General features: G+C 41.3%; 1 protein-coding gene across 1 annotated transcript in view; it reads right to left on the minus strand.

Annotated features, from left to right (window-relative positions):
- The window catches only part of tln2b (talin 2b), a 49,829-nt gene extending 36,967 nt beyond the window's left edge, over positions 1–12,862 (minus strand). The window contains exons 1-11 of the mRNA XM_078256987.1: positions 12,692–12,862; positions 12,497–12,594; positions 12,170–12,299; positions 10,957–11,112; positions 10,352–10,494; positions 4,443–4,570; positions 4,092–4,155; positions 3,837–3,941; positions 1,802–1,957; positions 1,078–1,179; positions 881–957 (exon numbers count right to left, since the gene is read on the minus strand). Of these exons, the coding sequence (XP_078113113.1) occupies positions 881–957; positions 1,078–1,179; positions 1,802–1,957; positions 3,837–3,941; positions 4,092–4,155; positions 4,443–4,570; positions 10,352–10,494; positions 10,957–11,112; positions 12,170–12,299; positions 12,497–12,594; positions 12,692–12,827 (1,295 nt within the window). The 5' untranslated portion in view covers positions 12,828–12,862. The remainder of the gene's footprint in view (positions 1–880; positions 958–1,077; positions 1,180–1,801; positions 1,958–3,836; positions 3,942–4,091; positions 4,156–4,442; positions 4,571–10,351; positions 10,495–10,956; positions 11,113–12,169; positions 12,300–12,496; positions 12,595–12,691) is intronic.
- Positions 12,863–16,743: the final 3,881 nt, after the last annotated feature.

The raw sequence follows: 16,743 nt of genomic DNA on the forward strand, positions 1-16,743 counted from the left end.
CCGGCCTGGGATTGCACCATCTCTTTATCACTATTAAATCACTGTTCTTTATTATCAACGTTTCATTCCTTTGAAGACATTTGGCAGACTAATTACAGGCATTGTCTTTTTTTTACCAAGTTGGATTGCTTTCGTGAACTTCTTCTGTTTCAGCCCCTCCTTCCCTTTCCCCGTCTCACACAGCTTTTGTGCACGGCACCTTCTCCACACAGTGAAATGATAGATAATAGAAAACTGCTTTGCGGCGCAGAGGATTTTTTTTTTTTTTTAAGTGCTCATGCCGCCCCCCGTGTGTCATGAAAAAATGCCGCCCCGGGCAGCTGCCCGCTTCGCCCGTGCCAAAAAACGCTACTGGTTTCACCAAGAGCCATGTGGATTTCCAGTAACACCACATTCTCAAGCTCTGTGTGATAGAACCCTAGGCCATTAGCATTACCTTCATTTCCATCAGTTACAAAGCCACATATGAAAATCAGGAGAGATGGCAACCAACTGGGAGATAAGAATTACTGAATAAAACAGCTTTCAACGAGATGATAACTTAATCTCTGTGATATCTTAACTTCCGAATGACTCAGCTTTCTTTGGGGAAATAAGATGAACATTTTGTGTCTTCACTTTGAGGCAGGTTTTGTGTTTAGGAAAAATAGGAAAAATACAAGGAAGCAATTTAGCAAATTGTATTCGCCAATATCGAGAATAGCGTTGTGTTTAATTCTAACATTACCTCTCTTGGGGTAGTGTGCTATGCTGGCAGAAATGTAATTACATGCACAATTAAACAGTGAGGTTTGGATTCATGAAGAGTAACTAGACTGTGTTCGCTGAATCAGAATGGTCAACATTCTCCTGCAGTAGATAATACATGAGCACTACTCACTTCTTAGGGGACACGGATTCCTCCAGCATGGTGGATTCCTCATCTCCCTCAAGGCCAAAACGATCCTTACTCTGCTTCTGTAGTAAGAACACAACAGACATCACAGTCAACAATGTGGGCTGACTGAGGATTCCTGAATTATATGTATTTTTTATTCATTCAATTCAAGTTTTTGCATTCAATTTTGAATTACTTGCCTTCTTAAGAATGATGTCAATGTATCCAGCAATAAGTTGGGATATCTGCTCTCCCTCTGTAGTCTGAACAGAGTAATAACTCTCCTGGTACTCTCCGAAATCCTTTGTAATGCATTGAAGACAGCAGAGATTCAGGACAGTATTTCAACATCTATCTGGCATTGCATAAACATTCTATACCTAATAAGCTTCTATTGCGCATACCATTTTTTTCAAAGAGCTGATTAAAAAAATGAGATAGTGAATCCCAAAACTGCTCACTTCAAAGCATTCTACAGAAACGCAAGGGTGAATATTCTGAGGTTAAATCAATGCTGTCAAATATACCTTTTTTATTTTCATAATCCATTTAATGGAGTGCTCCTTTACAATATGGGAGGAAAACAGACAGTACTGTTGCCAAGCAGCTGGTTTTCAGAAAAATAATATGTCTAAATTCTGCACATTCTTCCCTGGGCATGATTGTTAATTTAGAGGAAATAGCAGGTTAGCATGCTGAAAACATTCAATATTGGAGTCTGAGGTCTCAACAATTTTTAGGATCCTGTTTGTAATGGGAAATGAAAACTCGGGGGGAAGATTGAACATGTGATGCAGAACAGTGTAAATCACACTGTTGACAGAATAACTCATATACAGTAGGTGCATAGGATTACAGTAGGAGTGTACAACATCTGACTGTGCAAGTAATGCTGAAGACTTGATGCAGAGAGTCACACAGTACCAGGGTGAAGCTCTTGGGGGAGGCAGCCCATCTCTTGACAGTTGTCAGAGGCCACTCCTGCACCACCTCCTTCGTCTTCTCTTCCACCCGCATCACTGACTCTTTGGTTATCCCCAGCAGCCGCGGGACCAGCTTATTTTTACCCTTCATCTTTTCCTGTCAGATAGGAAAACAGACAACATTTACGTCGATGCTAAACACCTACACAGATGATTCATTCAAGGTGCGAACGCAAAAACGTTCGCCATTCTGCTGGTGCTGCTGTAATACACATGCTGTGTCCATGGCTTAAAGCCCCGAATGGAGGAGGAGAAGGGCAGCTGTGAACTGACCCAGCATAGTTCAGCCTTGTTTAACTGCTGCTTTATTGAGCAGGGTCTCCACAGGGTTTAGTCGCTGTTAGCACACCAGCATGATGCTTCCACTAGCTCTCTGCCTGAGAAGCTCTGGTGTCCTCCACTCTCTGCCCACTGAAAATCTATTACAGCTCACTTCAGAGACTGAGCCTACACTTGGCTCCCTTCCAGGGGTGCATAGGATGACACAAAAATTAACGGTTTGTAGAGTCGAGGGCGTTCAAAATACGTACTTTTTATGTCTCCGGGCTATTGTTTTTTTTTTTTTATCACTGAGAGCTCTGAGAATCGCACAAAGGCCAATAAGTAGAGCGGCTTCTAGGTTCAAGGCTCTTAAACACAAGGACAGATAACATTATCGCAGTGTTCATCATATCTTTGTACAAAGGGTTATTAAAAACTTCCATTGTAGGCTACGTTACTTGAACGTCAGAATAATCAAAGCCTATCTACAAGCAGGAAGTTTGATTTTCTAATCTGAAGTGGGTAGCTGAGGTATGATATTATTTTAAATGGTTTGACCCTGATTATTGTTGGGGAAAATCTGCTTGTGCAAGAAATCACAATAGAAGGGAAGGCTTTATACAGTATTGTACACACCTGCATGCATGTCTACAGCAAACACACAGGCTCATTTTACTTCCCCTGTACAGAAATTCTTTATCTGTGAAGTTCACAGCAATAGAGGGCTTGCCAACCTAGAACCTGCAGTGATTAAAGACTGACAGATGAGAAATGGAAGGTTATAATAAACTCTCAGATGTGCCTCAACAAAGCCAGGTCTGTGCTTTGGCCACTGCTAGCATCAAGAACAAGAGTGCAGCTGGAGTGAATTATTTAAAAGAGTCTTGAAATCTCCATCGCTACATCTCCTCATCGAACGCAGACAGTGCCTCGTACATGTTGATGCACACGCACTCTTCCATGCACAAAGATAATCTGAACCCTGCAGTCTGCTTTAACTCCAGGGCCAAACATTCCATTTATCGTCCATTAAGACCCCAGCAGACAACTGCACGCTTTCTCTTTTCCCCTCTTTGCAACTAGTTCGCAACCAAATGGGCTGCTGTCAGAGAGCTTTTATAATACCTGCTGGTGCGACTTCATCCCATTCGCATGCTGCACTTCCATTCCACTTTTGTGTTCGCCAAACCAGAACAGAACAGAATTTCTATTGTCACAAGTATTTTATAGCACTGAGTGCGTTGCTGAACTGCAAACGCACAAGCTTCCACACCGGCGCTTCTGATTTGTTGTGAAAATGGGGTTTTGTGGTATTCAACAAGTTTTCATACCTGTTTGACAGCACAGTGCATTTCAGAGAAGCTTTCTAATCACAGCTGCCACTCATTAGCACAGAAGCATTATGTGCCTGTTTTCTATAACTAGATGTATCATTAAATTGATATTGCTCAGTAATTACTAAAGGGAAATCCTGGTTTTGTTTTCATATCTGTGGCCCTCGATTGTTTCAGTTATGTTAACATTGTTCTGTAAGTACTGTAAGTTAACTGCTGAGATCTGCAAATCTGTTTTAGAAATGATGATAGGAGAATAAGATGCAAGTTGTAATTATCCTTTATTGGTATATTTTGTGGGAATGTGAGCATATTGTCTGCTGTGCTTACAAATCCAATTACCTCTTAACTGTGATACAGTAGCATGCTTTTAGATCTTACCTTCACCAGGAAGAAGGACACTCCATATGTCAGCAGCGATCTGGCGAGCTTCACATACTTCACTTTTGCCTCAATCTCCGTCATCTCCCCACAGTCTTTATGGTCCTGATCAAACAATAGAAGTTACATCTCCACCTCCTTGATTGACTGATCATTACATATATGTTAAGTCATGTGATCTACATGTTTTGTATTTTGGCAATTTATGCCTCAACAGAGTAACATGTAACATTTCCAGCACTGTAAAGTACATACTTGGAATATTTTCTTCTCGGACCCTCTCTGCTTGATGTACTCTTTAGGCAGGAACTCCTTCAGGCTACGGAGATAAATGGCATTTTTACATGGTTACTCTTTTGAGCTACAGGCATTTCCTTTTCTGTTAACATACCTCTACATATGAGGTCATTCTTGCCCTACTTCCTTCATATCAGAAAACAGTTGTAACAGCTGACATCACCCCTGAGCTTTCCACTGGAGGAAATCCCTGAAGCAACCGCCTGTACTAAAGCAGGAGATAACCACTGTGTACGCACACGCAACACGTCATAACCAAGTTATTGTGAATGTTAGTGTTAATGCATCTTCATAATAAGGATAGCTTACTCCAAGAATCCAGGCTTGTGTTTGTGCTCCACGTGGGGTCCAAACTGGATCTGAGCCTGGATGCCTGCGAACTCACAGGCTTTATCAAAGGAGACAGGGTGGGATCCATTCAATATATCATCCCTAGCCTAAAGGAAACATGATGAGGGGGATTGGGGGGTGGGGACAGGACAGGACAGGACAGAACGACAAAGGCATGAGAATTATCCAAAATTCACCCAACAGAGCTCCATAATGAGCACTGTATTGTGTGCTCTAAATGCACTGGCTTCAGAGAGGATGTTTCCTAAGTGAATGACTAAGTGTATTTCTAGAGCAGGGACATCATCATTGAGACTCATCCACACAGGGGAGCCAAATAAGATTTATTTGTGACAATAGAAGCCATTCTGCTGGCTTTCAAATGTAACAGCTCCTACAGTTTGTCATCACAGCACATTACACATTATAGAAATGCTTCAGTCTTTTACAATATCCCATCTGCATTATAGAATGGCCCTCAATATGTTGTTAAGAAATTTAATGACTGGATTTTTTTTTTTTTCACCGAGCAAAAAAAGAAAAAAAGAAGGCTTGTGCCTGTTTGGTGCTGTTGGGACATCATTTCAGTCCCTCCAGAAAAACGTGATTATGCGATCGCATAATTCAATGCATAATCAGCCAAAGTCCACATATTTATGCGGGGGCCGCATTTTTTCAAATACGCCGCACTTTCGCCGCATAAATTGCAGATTTCCGCCCAAAATATATGGGGCTTGCATGATTTCATAATCCCCGCATTTTCGTTGCAAAAAAGTCACACATATCTCAGCAGAAAGTTGAAAAATGTTGCGTTTACGTCACACAAGAGCAGCCATTTTCCCCTGTTGCCATGGGAACGTTATGAAGTGACGTAATTATGCGAAGTGAACATCATCGAAAAGCTGCAAACGCCGCGATGAAGCCATGATGAAACCTTCTTATATACTGTCTATGGATGAAACCGCAGTTTTTGCAAGTTTCATTGCATAAAATTGCATAAATATCCCGCATATTCCATCACATCTTTTAAGAAAACGTGCCGCATAATCAAGGATTTTTGCCAGCAACAATCACTAAAAAACTGATCATTTATGTTTCACTGCTTTTTCAGCCAGGCTGTCTACATTATCTTCACCATTTAGGTAGATGGAAAGGGAGGAGCCTTCGTTGACATCTTTCAAATGGTTGTCAGTGTGGGCTGTTTTCTCCAGGGGGCAGTCAGCTCTCCCTCTCTTTCTCTGTGTCTTCTCTCACTACTTCTTTCTAGTTCACTGCTGCAAAATTAATGGCTCTAAAAGCCGAGAGGCCTTGCTGCCAGTGAGAAAGGCTCCAGTGCTTTTTAGCATTAGCATATCAGTGCACAGCGTGGACTCGACTCATTCTTACGTCTCATTACATCAATGAAAAACTAAGCAGCAGCTTACTGTTGTAATGAGGACAACAATCTCCCTCCACTCACATTCAAGTCATTTCCCCAGCCCAGTGCAATTCACAGTGGAGTACATAAGCTCTTACTGAACACAAGAAGACACTCTAAATTTAGCCCTCACACATGCCATTCACTCTGGTACACATGTTCACTAGACAGTTTTCATTGTGAAGTATGATGCTAGGAATAATGGAATGTCCTAGATGTTACATTCTACATTTTTGAATAAGTATTGCTTAGTTTAAGATTGATTGGTTAAAGGGCCCCAGTTATTTAGAAAAAAAAGCTTTAGGTTGCAAGAGCAGTGTGGGTTTTCATTAACTTCACAATTTGTTCCACAGATACGTAGAGGAAAGCACAGCTACTGTAGATACCAATGTGTTACATGCACAAGTATGTTATTATTATGTTTTTGGAGTATCCTGGTTATGTGTTTGCATATGCAAATATGGTTTCAGAAACCAGGTCATGCCTTTCCTGGTGATCTACCATGATGATCTAAACCCTAAAATGAAAGGGAAAGTTTCACAACAGTAATGCAAAAGATACATTTTATCAGTTGTTGCTCTCATTTTCCATTCCTGGGGATAAGATGAAGGAGCCAATCTCCTTCAGAGTGGTAAATGCAAGGCAGCCAGAAACTAAGTGGGTTCATCCTAAATTGCTGCGTCAGTCAGTCCAGAATTGACAGTACTTTGACACACAGATGATCAGCAAATACTAGTCTATTTAGGATTATGTATACAAGGAGGTAAATAACCAGTCTGTTTATGTTCCATAGGTTATGAGAGATGGTACTGGTACTGTAGGAGTGTATTGGCAGAGTAAAGTGAGTGTCAGGTTATAATGGCCACCCTGATCACCTGCATAAACATGATTGGAAGGTCAGGTGATAACCGCACTGCTTTAAATTAACCAGCAGACATCAGCAGTTTCATTCATGCTTCACAATCAGCTAATGCAGGCAGGACATATATGGAGCATAGCTGAACTGATGCTATCCTATGCTATATTTGAACATTGACTCATTGGCTGGGTTGTTTCACATCAATAAGCAAACATCTGATTAAGCAGCCAACTAACAGGTACATATTTCTATTTGGTCAAATGAGCTGGGTTATTCTACCATGATTGTCAACAAGACAAGTGAGGACAGACCCTGAATTTTCTCAGAGCAGATATGGCAAGTGATACAGGCACTGGTTCTAGGCCATTTTAATAGAGCTGCATGAGTGGAAGTGAAGCACAAGACATCAGAAGCTGTGACACATACAGCCTGAGGCTACAAAACCGAGGTCAACCAGTTCACCATCACCCAGCAGAGCGTGCACTGTATTATGCAGCCTTAAAAATAAATGCTGACATAGGGAAACACTAAAGCGACTAAATGCACACAGTGCTCGATCCGGACGGTTGGCAATTAATCAGTCAGTAAAGGAATATTTTGACAGCTTCATGAACTAGACAACAGAGTTTTATTCTGAAGACAAATCCTAAATAACAAGATGGTTCAGGGGCATTCTGGTGGCTCAGTTAGCTACAGTACTGTACCAGGTGGATTTGAACCAAGGCCAGTCTGGCTTTGCATCCTTCTTTCTCATATTCTCTTTTATTTTCTCTGTTTATTTACAATGAAGCAAACATGCTTCATAAGCTCTTAAAATGCTATTGCAAACTCTTACAGAACTATTGATGGAAAAAAATGATGACATGACAGGAGGCAGCAGGATACATATTATTTTGAAGACAATTCTTCAACTGTCCCTGCTTTGTGCTATGCTGTCTCGTGGTACAAATAGTATACTTTCAGAATCAACTAATGTGAGCAAAAGTGAAAGCAAATGAGCAGGACACACACACACACACACACAGGGTTGTGATGCTATTGCTATGGAGGTTTATCCTGGTCTTAGCACAAATACATGACAGAAAGGGAGTGGCCGAGTAGTAAAAGAGATTAGTCTGTTACTGGCAGAGCTTCCATTACAGTATGTGTGTGTGTGTGTGTGTGTGTGTGTGTGTGTGTATGAGGGGGCACAATATGAATCTAACTACTTGATCCTGAGTTTCTGAGAATTACAGGAATTGTAATGAGTAAAAAGCTGTGCAGAAGAGGAAGAGATGACTGGGGTATGTTCCACTCTGCTAAAGAGCCCTCTTCTGGCTCTGTTTGGCCTTTTTACACAGTGGCAAATTAGAGCTGCTGCCATGTGAAGAGTCTCTGTGATCTGCCAGTGTAACAATCTGTGTGTGTGTGTGTGTGTGTGTGTGTGTGTGTGTGTGTGTGTGTGTGTGTGTGTGTGTGTGTGTGTGTCAGAGAGAGAGAACAAGGGAAAGACTGATGGGGAAGGACAACAGAGAGGCAAAAAGGAGGCGGAGACAAGGGGCGGGGTTGTTATTGTGAAAGGAAATATGAGTCTGTGTTTAGAGGAGAGCATGATATGTACTGTGCTGTAATGTGTGCCAGGGTGACAGGGTGGGGATGTGATGTCAGAATGTGTAGGAGATGGAGAAAAAGTTGAGACAGGCGAACTGAAAGGGAAGGAAACGGAGGGTAAGAAAAATAGAGGCAGAAACAGGACCAGACAGATAGAAGGCAGGAGAGCAGCAGGAGCAGGCTGGGAGGCTGGATGCCTTTTATGAACATATTCAGAAACGCAGCAGGGATTGAAAAGATGAAGAGAGTCGACTATACACATTTCAGACATGGTATATATATTTCTAAGTGAGTGCTGCAAGTGCTAAGTAGAGCAAGCAACAATATTTTAAACAATATGTTGCAACCGTTTCTGTGAGAATACCAATTCTCCCTCTGTCTCACAAGATACATCTGCATATGTGTGTGTGTGTGTGTGTATATGGGTACTCCACACCCTGCTGTTTCCAGGAGGGGTTAATGTGAATGCAATGATGTGTGCAGTGAGCTAACCCTGACTAGTGCAGTACTGGACTCAGCTGACTCCCCTCAGGGACCCCCGGTGCCAACAGGGCTCCCTCGGTTTAAAAAACTGGTAGAACCAACAAAGACACACACACACACACACACACACACACACACACACACACACACACACACACACACACACACACACACACACACACACACACACACAGATAGAGAAACAGAGAGAGAGAGAGAGCAAAGACATTTTAATAAAAACACACACCACCTCATCCAGCCCGCACTCCACAAAGCCAAACTGTATCTCTCTCTGACCAGATATATGTTGCATGTTGGACAAATCTACAAACAGCAATCTAAAGGCAGTTGTAAACTGACATGACTCACTGCCTCTGACAACTCCTAAAAAGTCATGAACAACTACTGTCCTATAGATGTAACCTATTCAACCCCACTGAATCACTGGTTGGTCAGTCAGTACAAACATTCATTGTTAAAACACAGAGCCTTTGAAGTTGAAGTGGGTATCCTAAAGTTTCCAAGGAAACCAAATATGAATTTTGAGGAAATTCAAAACATCTAGAATAGATTTGACGGAATGGTTTAGTCTAAACATTGTGAGTTGGAGAGTTAGAATAAACTAATAGAAAATAGTGTGGATTAAGATGATTATCCAGCCTTTAGGCTATTTACAGTAAAGGGAAAAAAAACTGAAGAGCTTATTTCTCACTGCAAAGATTGAAAGAAACTGGACAGTTTAGTAGGTAACATTTCCAAAACTGTAGCCATATTGTTGGCAAAAACCAATGCCATCCAATGCAATTAGTGCATTCATTCAGTCAGGTGTAGAACGATATGTTGTCAATCATGCATTGAATAGTCTCCTCCAAATAATGTATGTCTTAAAGTTAATCTTACTGAGCTTGCCAAAACACAAAGAATGGTAGGATGGTGTTGCAAAGAAAATCCACCAACATTAAAACATCTGGCTTAGAGCCCAACAATGGGCAATACTGGTGGTGCTGATAACTACATGTGTGTATGGAGAAGAAGGGGGCTTTTAAAGAAGAGCTATATAAAAGTAAAAATAATAGTAATTAGATGGTGGGAATCATAGAGGAACTTAACGCTGCACTAATATTTGTTTTATTAACAATGGATCAAATAAGAATAAGTAATGTGAAAGGGTTCACTTATAGTGACAAATCCAGAGGTTTTACACATATTATCAACTTTGTTAATGTTGTGTTTACAGCTTTAAAATGCAGCTTTTCTATCTGAAACTAAAGCGTTGCATTCAATGGTTTATAATGTGTCACTGTACAGTATGAACAAAGAAACAAGTCAAACATGTCTGGACCACATCTGAGCTTCCCACATCTGTCTGTCCAGACCTGGCCAAAAAGTAGATGCATGCTACAACGTAGTTATTGAGCCTAATAACACTATCTTTGGTCTTCTGAAAGAAATTGAAGGTTTCAGGTTAATCTGTAAGTCATTCTCTCTTTCCTCTGTGTTTTGCTACACCAGCATATAAGGTGCATGTAATTGTTTTACCTGAACATAGAGCAGGTTTAGCTGGACAGGGTCCCGCGAGTCCACATTCTGATCCGAATAGAAGAACTTGCGCCTGAGCAGGAGAGTCTCACTTTCCTCCACTCCCTGCTCTCTGAACGTCCTGCTGTGGTCCAGCCAGTTCACTGCCCAATCAATACACACACTCTGTTACCACATGCAATTAAATGAATAGACATTCACTTAACAAAGATGTTACTAGAGGAGGATACTGATGGTGAAGTTTAACCAGGTATCAGCTTAGATAGACAATCCACCAAATGAATCATAGGGAAGTGAAATTTTGAACAAAAAGCTAGTTCAGCCAAAGTTGGAGGGTATTTTATATATACTGTAAAATGTTCGCATGTTTCAAAATTTAATTTTTATTTAATTGGTGTCCTCTGGGCAAAAGATAAAAGTTTTAATTCCATTACTCATCAACTCTGATATGTCCATGTAATAAATGAAACCTGAGTGATAAAGCACATGTCCACATGACGGTCTTGAGTCAGATTCATTAATGCGAAAATAAGACATCCCCTAAAAACAGGCGCAAAAACCATCAAGATATCAACAACACTTCTGGAGGGGTTTTTCACACTCACAGTCATCATCTGTGTGGAGTTTGGCTTTAAGCTTTTCCATCTTCCTCTCATCTCGCAGCAGCAGCGTTCTGTCTTTCTTCAGTGTCCCCATTCCATCCTCCTTTTTGTCCTCCGTGACCTCTTGAATGAGGGAGTACTCCTCATAGTTTGTGATTCCTGAAAAGGACGCAAGTTAGCCAGGGCATTCTCAGAGAAGGAGATGCCTTAAACTGGCAGGATAACCAGAGCCATCATAAAGAAAGTGCCTCTGCAATTCTCTTGCACTCACTTTTTTTATCTCTTTCTCTCTACTTTGAAACACAAGTGAAGGAAAGCTGGTACAGAGCCAGCAAACTAAAATGGGAGCCTAGGAGGAGAAGAAGCCAAGCAGAAAGACCTACTCTAAACAAACATTTTCCAATAAAGCTATCTGCCAGGCACAAGTCCCTCTCCTCCTCACCCAATTGAGCTTGATGGCAGCCCATTATAATTGAAATATAAAGCTTAGGGAACACCTCTGTGACAGGCAAGGATGGCTCAGTCTGGGCCATCCTTCCAAGAAAGAACACTTTAGCATTTATTAGAAACAAGCTTGCTTGAGCTTGATAAATCACGCCCATCGTGCTCTGAACAAAAAATGATTAGGACTTTATCAAGCATATATGAATGCTCCAAAGTGCTAACAAATGCTGCTGCTTAAAAGCTGCAATAGGTAAGACTTATAAAACTAACTTTCTGTGATATTTGCTGAAACTGACCCTATGTTCCAGTAGAACTACATGAAGCAGGTAATTTAAAAAACAAATCTGGCTCCTCTGGCACCACCTACAGCCTGTAGTGAGATTTGCAAAAAGCCACAGTTCAGATGCACCAATCATGGCCAGGGGGGGGTGTCTAACTGTGTGTCAATCACTGCTCATGCACACACATTCATTCTCCCTTGTGGGTGGAGGGGCTTAGGAAACCGTGTTGGGCTTTAGCAGAAAGGGGGGAGGGACTGAGAAGTTGTTGATGTTCAGTGTTTTTGGCTAAGTCCTGGATCTTCACAATCCTACCTACAGCACCTTTAAATATGAATTCAATAGCATGTAATAAGACAGTAACATAACGCAAAACTCTGTATGAAGTCAGGTGGTATGGCTTGGACTAAAGATTAAAAAAAGATGAGTAATGAGTAATTCAGAAAATGGCTTGACAAGACTCATATTAGCAGAACTTGGAGTCTATCACTTACCTATTCTGCTGCATATGGTGACAAGCAGCTCCCCAACTGTTTTTGAGTCATCCACCATGATGGTTTTAACTGCACCGTCCAGCATTTTGATCTTTTGTGGCCTTTGTTTCTTCTTATACTCCAAAACATCCTGAGAAAACCAGAGAGAATGCACAATGACATCCACAACCCCGCTGATCGTTCTAAGCAAGTAAACTGCAGTCCCTCCCAGCAATCAGGGAGGTATGCTGTAAATATCTCAGGTCCCTCTAGAAAATGTAAATCACTTCAAGAGATGATAAGTGACACTGACAGTTCTCCACCCCAAACTATATGACTTAATCTTACTCCATTTCGCAGCATGTAGTAATCCAGGGTTCTTCCAGACTCGAGCCAGATTCCTTTCCTGGGATCATCGTCAGACAGGAAGAGGCCGTAATCTGACGCTGAAACACAAAGTGAAACACAGCATGGAAATGCTGCATATATAGATGCATATAGACTTGGATTATGTAAATTACATTTTCTGAGTCATTCACCAACCTTGTCCTGTCTGAGCTTCTGGGACTCGCTCTCTGATGATCCTGCAGGCATCGTACACAGGCGTAGATGGTTCAAACTGCATCGTCTTCACCACATTGCACTGGCGAACACAAATCTTTAGTGACAAAGCCACCATCTTGGTGGGTAGTAGAATTGCCTCACCGACCTACAACCCTGGAAAATACAGAGGTAGAAACAATATGTAAGGGTTTGAGTGTGTAAAGTCATACTGCTGGCTATACACATATAGATGGCCTGTGTTATGGCCGGCATCAAAAGCCATTATTAAATTGTTCTCTCGTAAAAGACAATCATGCGTGAAAGTGTGAAGAGGAAGTCTCTGGATTCACAGCTCATCCACAGGCACCTTTTGAGCTGGAGCAGACAAAGTCTGAGAGGGAAATCTTCATTAATGATAAGAGTTGTGAATGAGCCCACCTGTGACTGTGGCTCTATCATGGCCAAGGGTTCCTCTCAACTAGCCCCTTAACCTCCCTGAGTTTTTCTTCATACAAGATGGGAAAGATGAGCACAAAGAAGAAGGCGAAATGGCGCCGCATGAGCTCCCCTCTATACCAGCTGACAGAGAAGCCCCACCGAGATTTGTCATCCAGCTCTTCCACAGATACATTCTTCCAGACAAGCAGCTTCAGACCCCAAACTGACACCACGACAGGCTACAGACTCACAGATAACAGCATCCACCTACATGCACACACACCAAAAGTATAGATTGTGCAGATAAAATGTTTGCATTTTTATTGAGGTTTTGCCAGATTTCCAGACAGGTCCATCTCTGTGAAAAAGCCAATGTTACCTCTGACGACGGGTATTTGCTAAAGATTACTATTGGTCTACTGTTAAAGCAACAGTCACTTTAGTATATGTTGTGAGTAGCATCAGTCACTTTAAAGAGTATGCACTGCAGAAACCACATGATGAAACCCAGGAGGATAATGATAATCCCTGAGTAGTGTAAGAGCACATTTTTCACTACGATCCCCGTGCAAACACTCCAATGCAGCCAGCTCCTCATTAGCTCTGCTTTAAAGCATGGAAGGATCCACGTCTGAGAGAGGAGCAATGAGAAACAACTCACTTTTGTGACTGTCGAGTCTTATCTATTTTATTACCTTTTCTAGATCACTAGGTAGACCTAGAAATTTAATTTCAAAACACTATCTCCCGTAACAATCGCTAGTCCATCAGAAAAGAGTCCTGCTTTGAATTATACATATTAAGACATCAAATGGCCAAAGAGCAGCTTGCTGGGGAGTCCAAACATGGACAATTCAATAGAGACCAGGGAAGGCAGGCGCCATCTGGAGAGGATACAGCTTTAATGATTGACTAATACCAGCAGCAGCACAGAGCCCGAGAGCAAGAACTGCGATCACTGCACCAGTCTGTCACACAACAACCAAAGAGGTTACTTAAAAAGTGTTAGTACAGGCCTTAACAGTTTGTCTGGACCAGTCTTCCAAATACTTCTAATAGAACAAGGGCATTTAGAGCAGAATTACCCTAAAGAACACAACAGGGCGTGGATGACAACAAATAATATTCCTTCAACGAGATAACGCAAACAATGCTGTACAGGGTGGCTTCAATGTTGTGGTTTTTATTTGATCAATACCACAGTAAATGCCTGTCTGTAGCCTCATGTAGTGTAAACGTGAAGATATAGGAAATGCAGAGTACAACAAAAGGCAGGATTGTTCTTCTGAAAGAGATACGCCTGGGCTACTTGGAGCCGCCGCCAGGGTTTCCAACTGTGAAAAGCATACAGGCTCTTTACAGCTGCTTTGAACATGTTCAATGCAAAAATCATATGGCAATTATTGTACTGCATGTGTTGCCCATAGTGCGCAAGATTGTCCACAGCAATTTACATCAGATGTCAGGGTACTGTAAAACACTTGTCATTGTGATCTTGAGTTAATTACTGTCGGACTGGCCTGTAGAACATTGAGAGGAAAACATAATTAAAAAAGGAACTTGAGACACATTAGAATGAAAAATAATCCATAATGCATATACTGTAATTCCTTTTTCTTAAAGCACCAAATCTAAGCCATCCCCCCACATTGCCACAGGATTTTCAAGGTCAGCCCATTAAAATGAGAACACAGAGGAAAAGTAATGATTCCCTGGTAAACAAAGCTTTGTATGCACTTTCTGCTTTAGCAGCATTTGGGAGTAGAAACAGAAATAGGGATGCAGATGCAAACATCTCTTGTCTTACTTACACAAACACCCACTCTGGGGTAAAAGGTAGATAGGAATGGCGACTCTAAAGCAAGTACAATTATTGCAAAGGATGACAATTTGATTTTAACAAGCTGTGATGCAATTGAAAATAACCCCAAAGCTCAAATAAAATAGCCAGTGAAGCAGCAGGAAAGAACTGTGGTTGCTACCTTCAGTAACCTCACAAATATGAATTACCATTTACTACACCATATTATCTCCAGCCTGGTGGACTATTATAATTGTTATAAAATTAAGCATGTAGTATGTCAATGGCATTGGATGGAGGGCTGAGAGTAATTCCGACCTCAGCAGTTCTCAGGACTGTTGAGAACAGCAGGATTAAAGCATGCGTGAGTTAAGAAAATGCGAATTGGCTAAACTGCTCCACACCTCCTTTTCTCTACTCATTTACATCCTGCACCGACACTCAGTCTTTTATCCCTGTCTGATTAAAAGCAAGGTCAGTGTCCTGCAGGAGCTTAGTATGCCTCAAGAGACCATTATGTTTTCCTGGAACACAGACAGTGGTGGGTCACACAACAGCAAACAAGGGTTGTTGTTTTGATCATCTGCGTATTCAAATCCCAAATTCCTGCAACCCAGGAACTACATTTCTGTTCTACTCCACAATGGAGAGACTGTGACAAGGTCAGGTGTGTTATTTCCACCATATGTGAAAGTGGTTTCTAAATGTAATGAATGCTGGGCTATCATTGTGAGCGCTCAACATCCTAATTTGAATTTGGTGAATCAGAGACCTAACAGTAGGCATTAATCAATCACCATAAATACATCTTTATTATCAGTGAGAGGCATACTCGATTTACACCTTACATATAGCAAATTATTATACATCTATTTAATAGCCCAGGGCTGTAATCTAAGTAGCAACAGGGGGCCACAGAGACATTATTCTGTCAACTTACCTTCACCACATTAATAACATGAGGGAAATATGATTATGGTACGCTGATGCAAAAACTCAAATATTTGTAAGTTGCCAAAAGAATGATGGATGGAGCAGGTTTATTTTTTAATAAGGTGTGAAGGGTGTACAAATACATGTCTTATAGTACTGCTTATTATCACATCTTCTTTTCAGATAGTAGATATCAAATTAAACATGCCCTCTGTTACATTTCCAAATGTCCACTTTCTTTTGCCGTGCAGAGACTATATTCTTTCCTTCATCAAGATGTCCTTGTGCTCATTTCCTTGCAAAGAACACCCACTGAATCTGGAGTCTACCTGAATACAATTCAAATAATTAATAAATCAAAGGCTGTCACCTCCACCCTTATCACAGCCTTCACACGTTCCATAAATTAATTAATCATTACTCCACCAGAACCCAGCAATCAACCGGACAGCATTATGAAGCAGAACTGACCCTTTCTATTTAAAGTTCACCAGGATTACTACGAACAAGCTGTCATGTTAAAAGTGGCTTGCATGGTATTATTATACAGTTTAACCCTAACCCTAACAGAGTGTTAGTCAAGCAGTTGGTTGTCGATCCAGATAAAAAAAGCCATCAAACCCATGCTCTAAATTTACAGTAGAGCCACTCACAGTTACACTGACTTATTTTTTTATGTTACATTTTAATATGAACCTTTGCGCTACAGGCTTTGCTCCTGGGCGACACACTCTGCCGTAATGCAATTTGAGGGTATGGATGCTGACAGAAATTATTAATCTTGCCCTTGTCGTGGGGAGGGAGAGAGCAGCTCCTCTTACACTAAAAATATCTAGCGAAATAGAGCGTTTTCCAGCAGCACTGTTTCAAACGGATCCGA

This window comes from Sander vitreus, chromosome 8 (assembly GCF_031162955.1).
Source record: "Sander vitreus isolate 19-12246 chromosome 8, sanVit1, whole genome shotgun sequence".
Taxonomy (NCBI): Eukaryota; Metazoa; Chordata; class Actinopteri; order Perciformes; family Percidae; genus Sander; species Sander vitreus.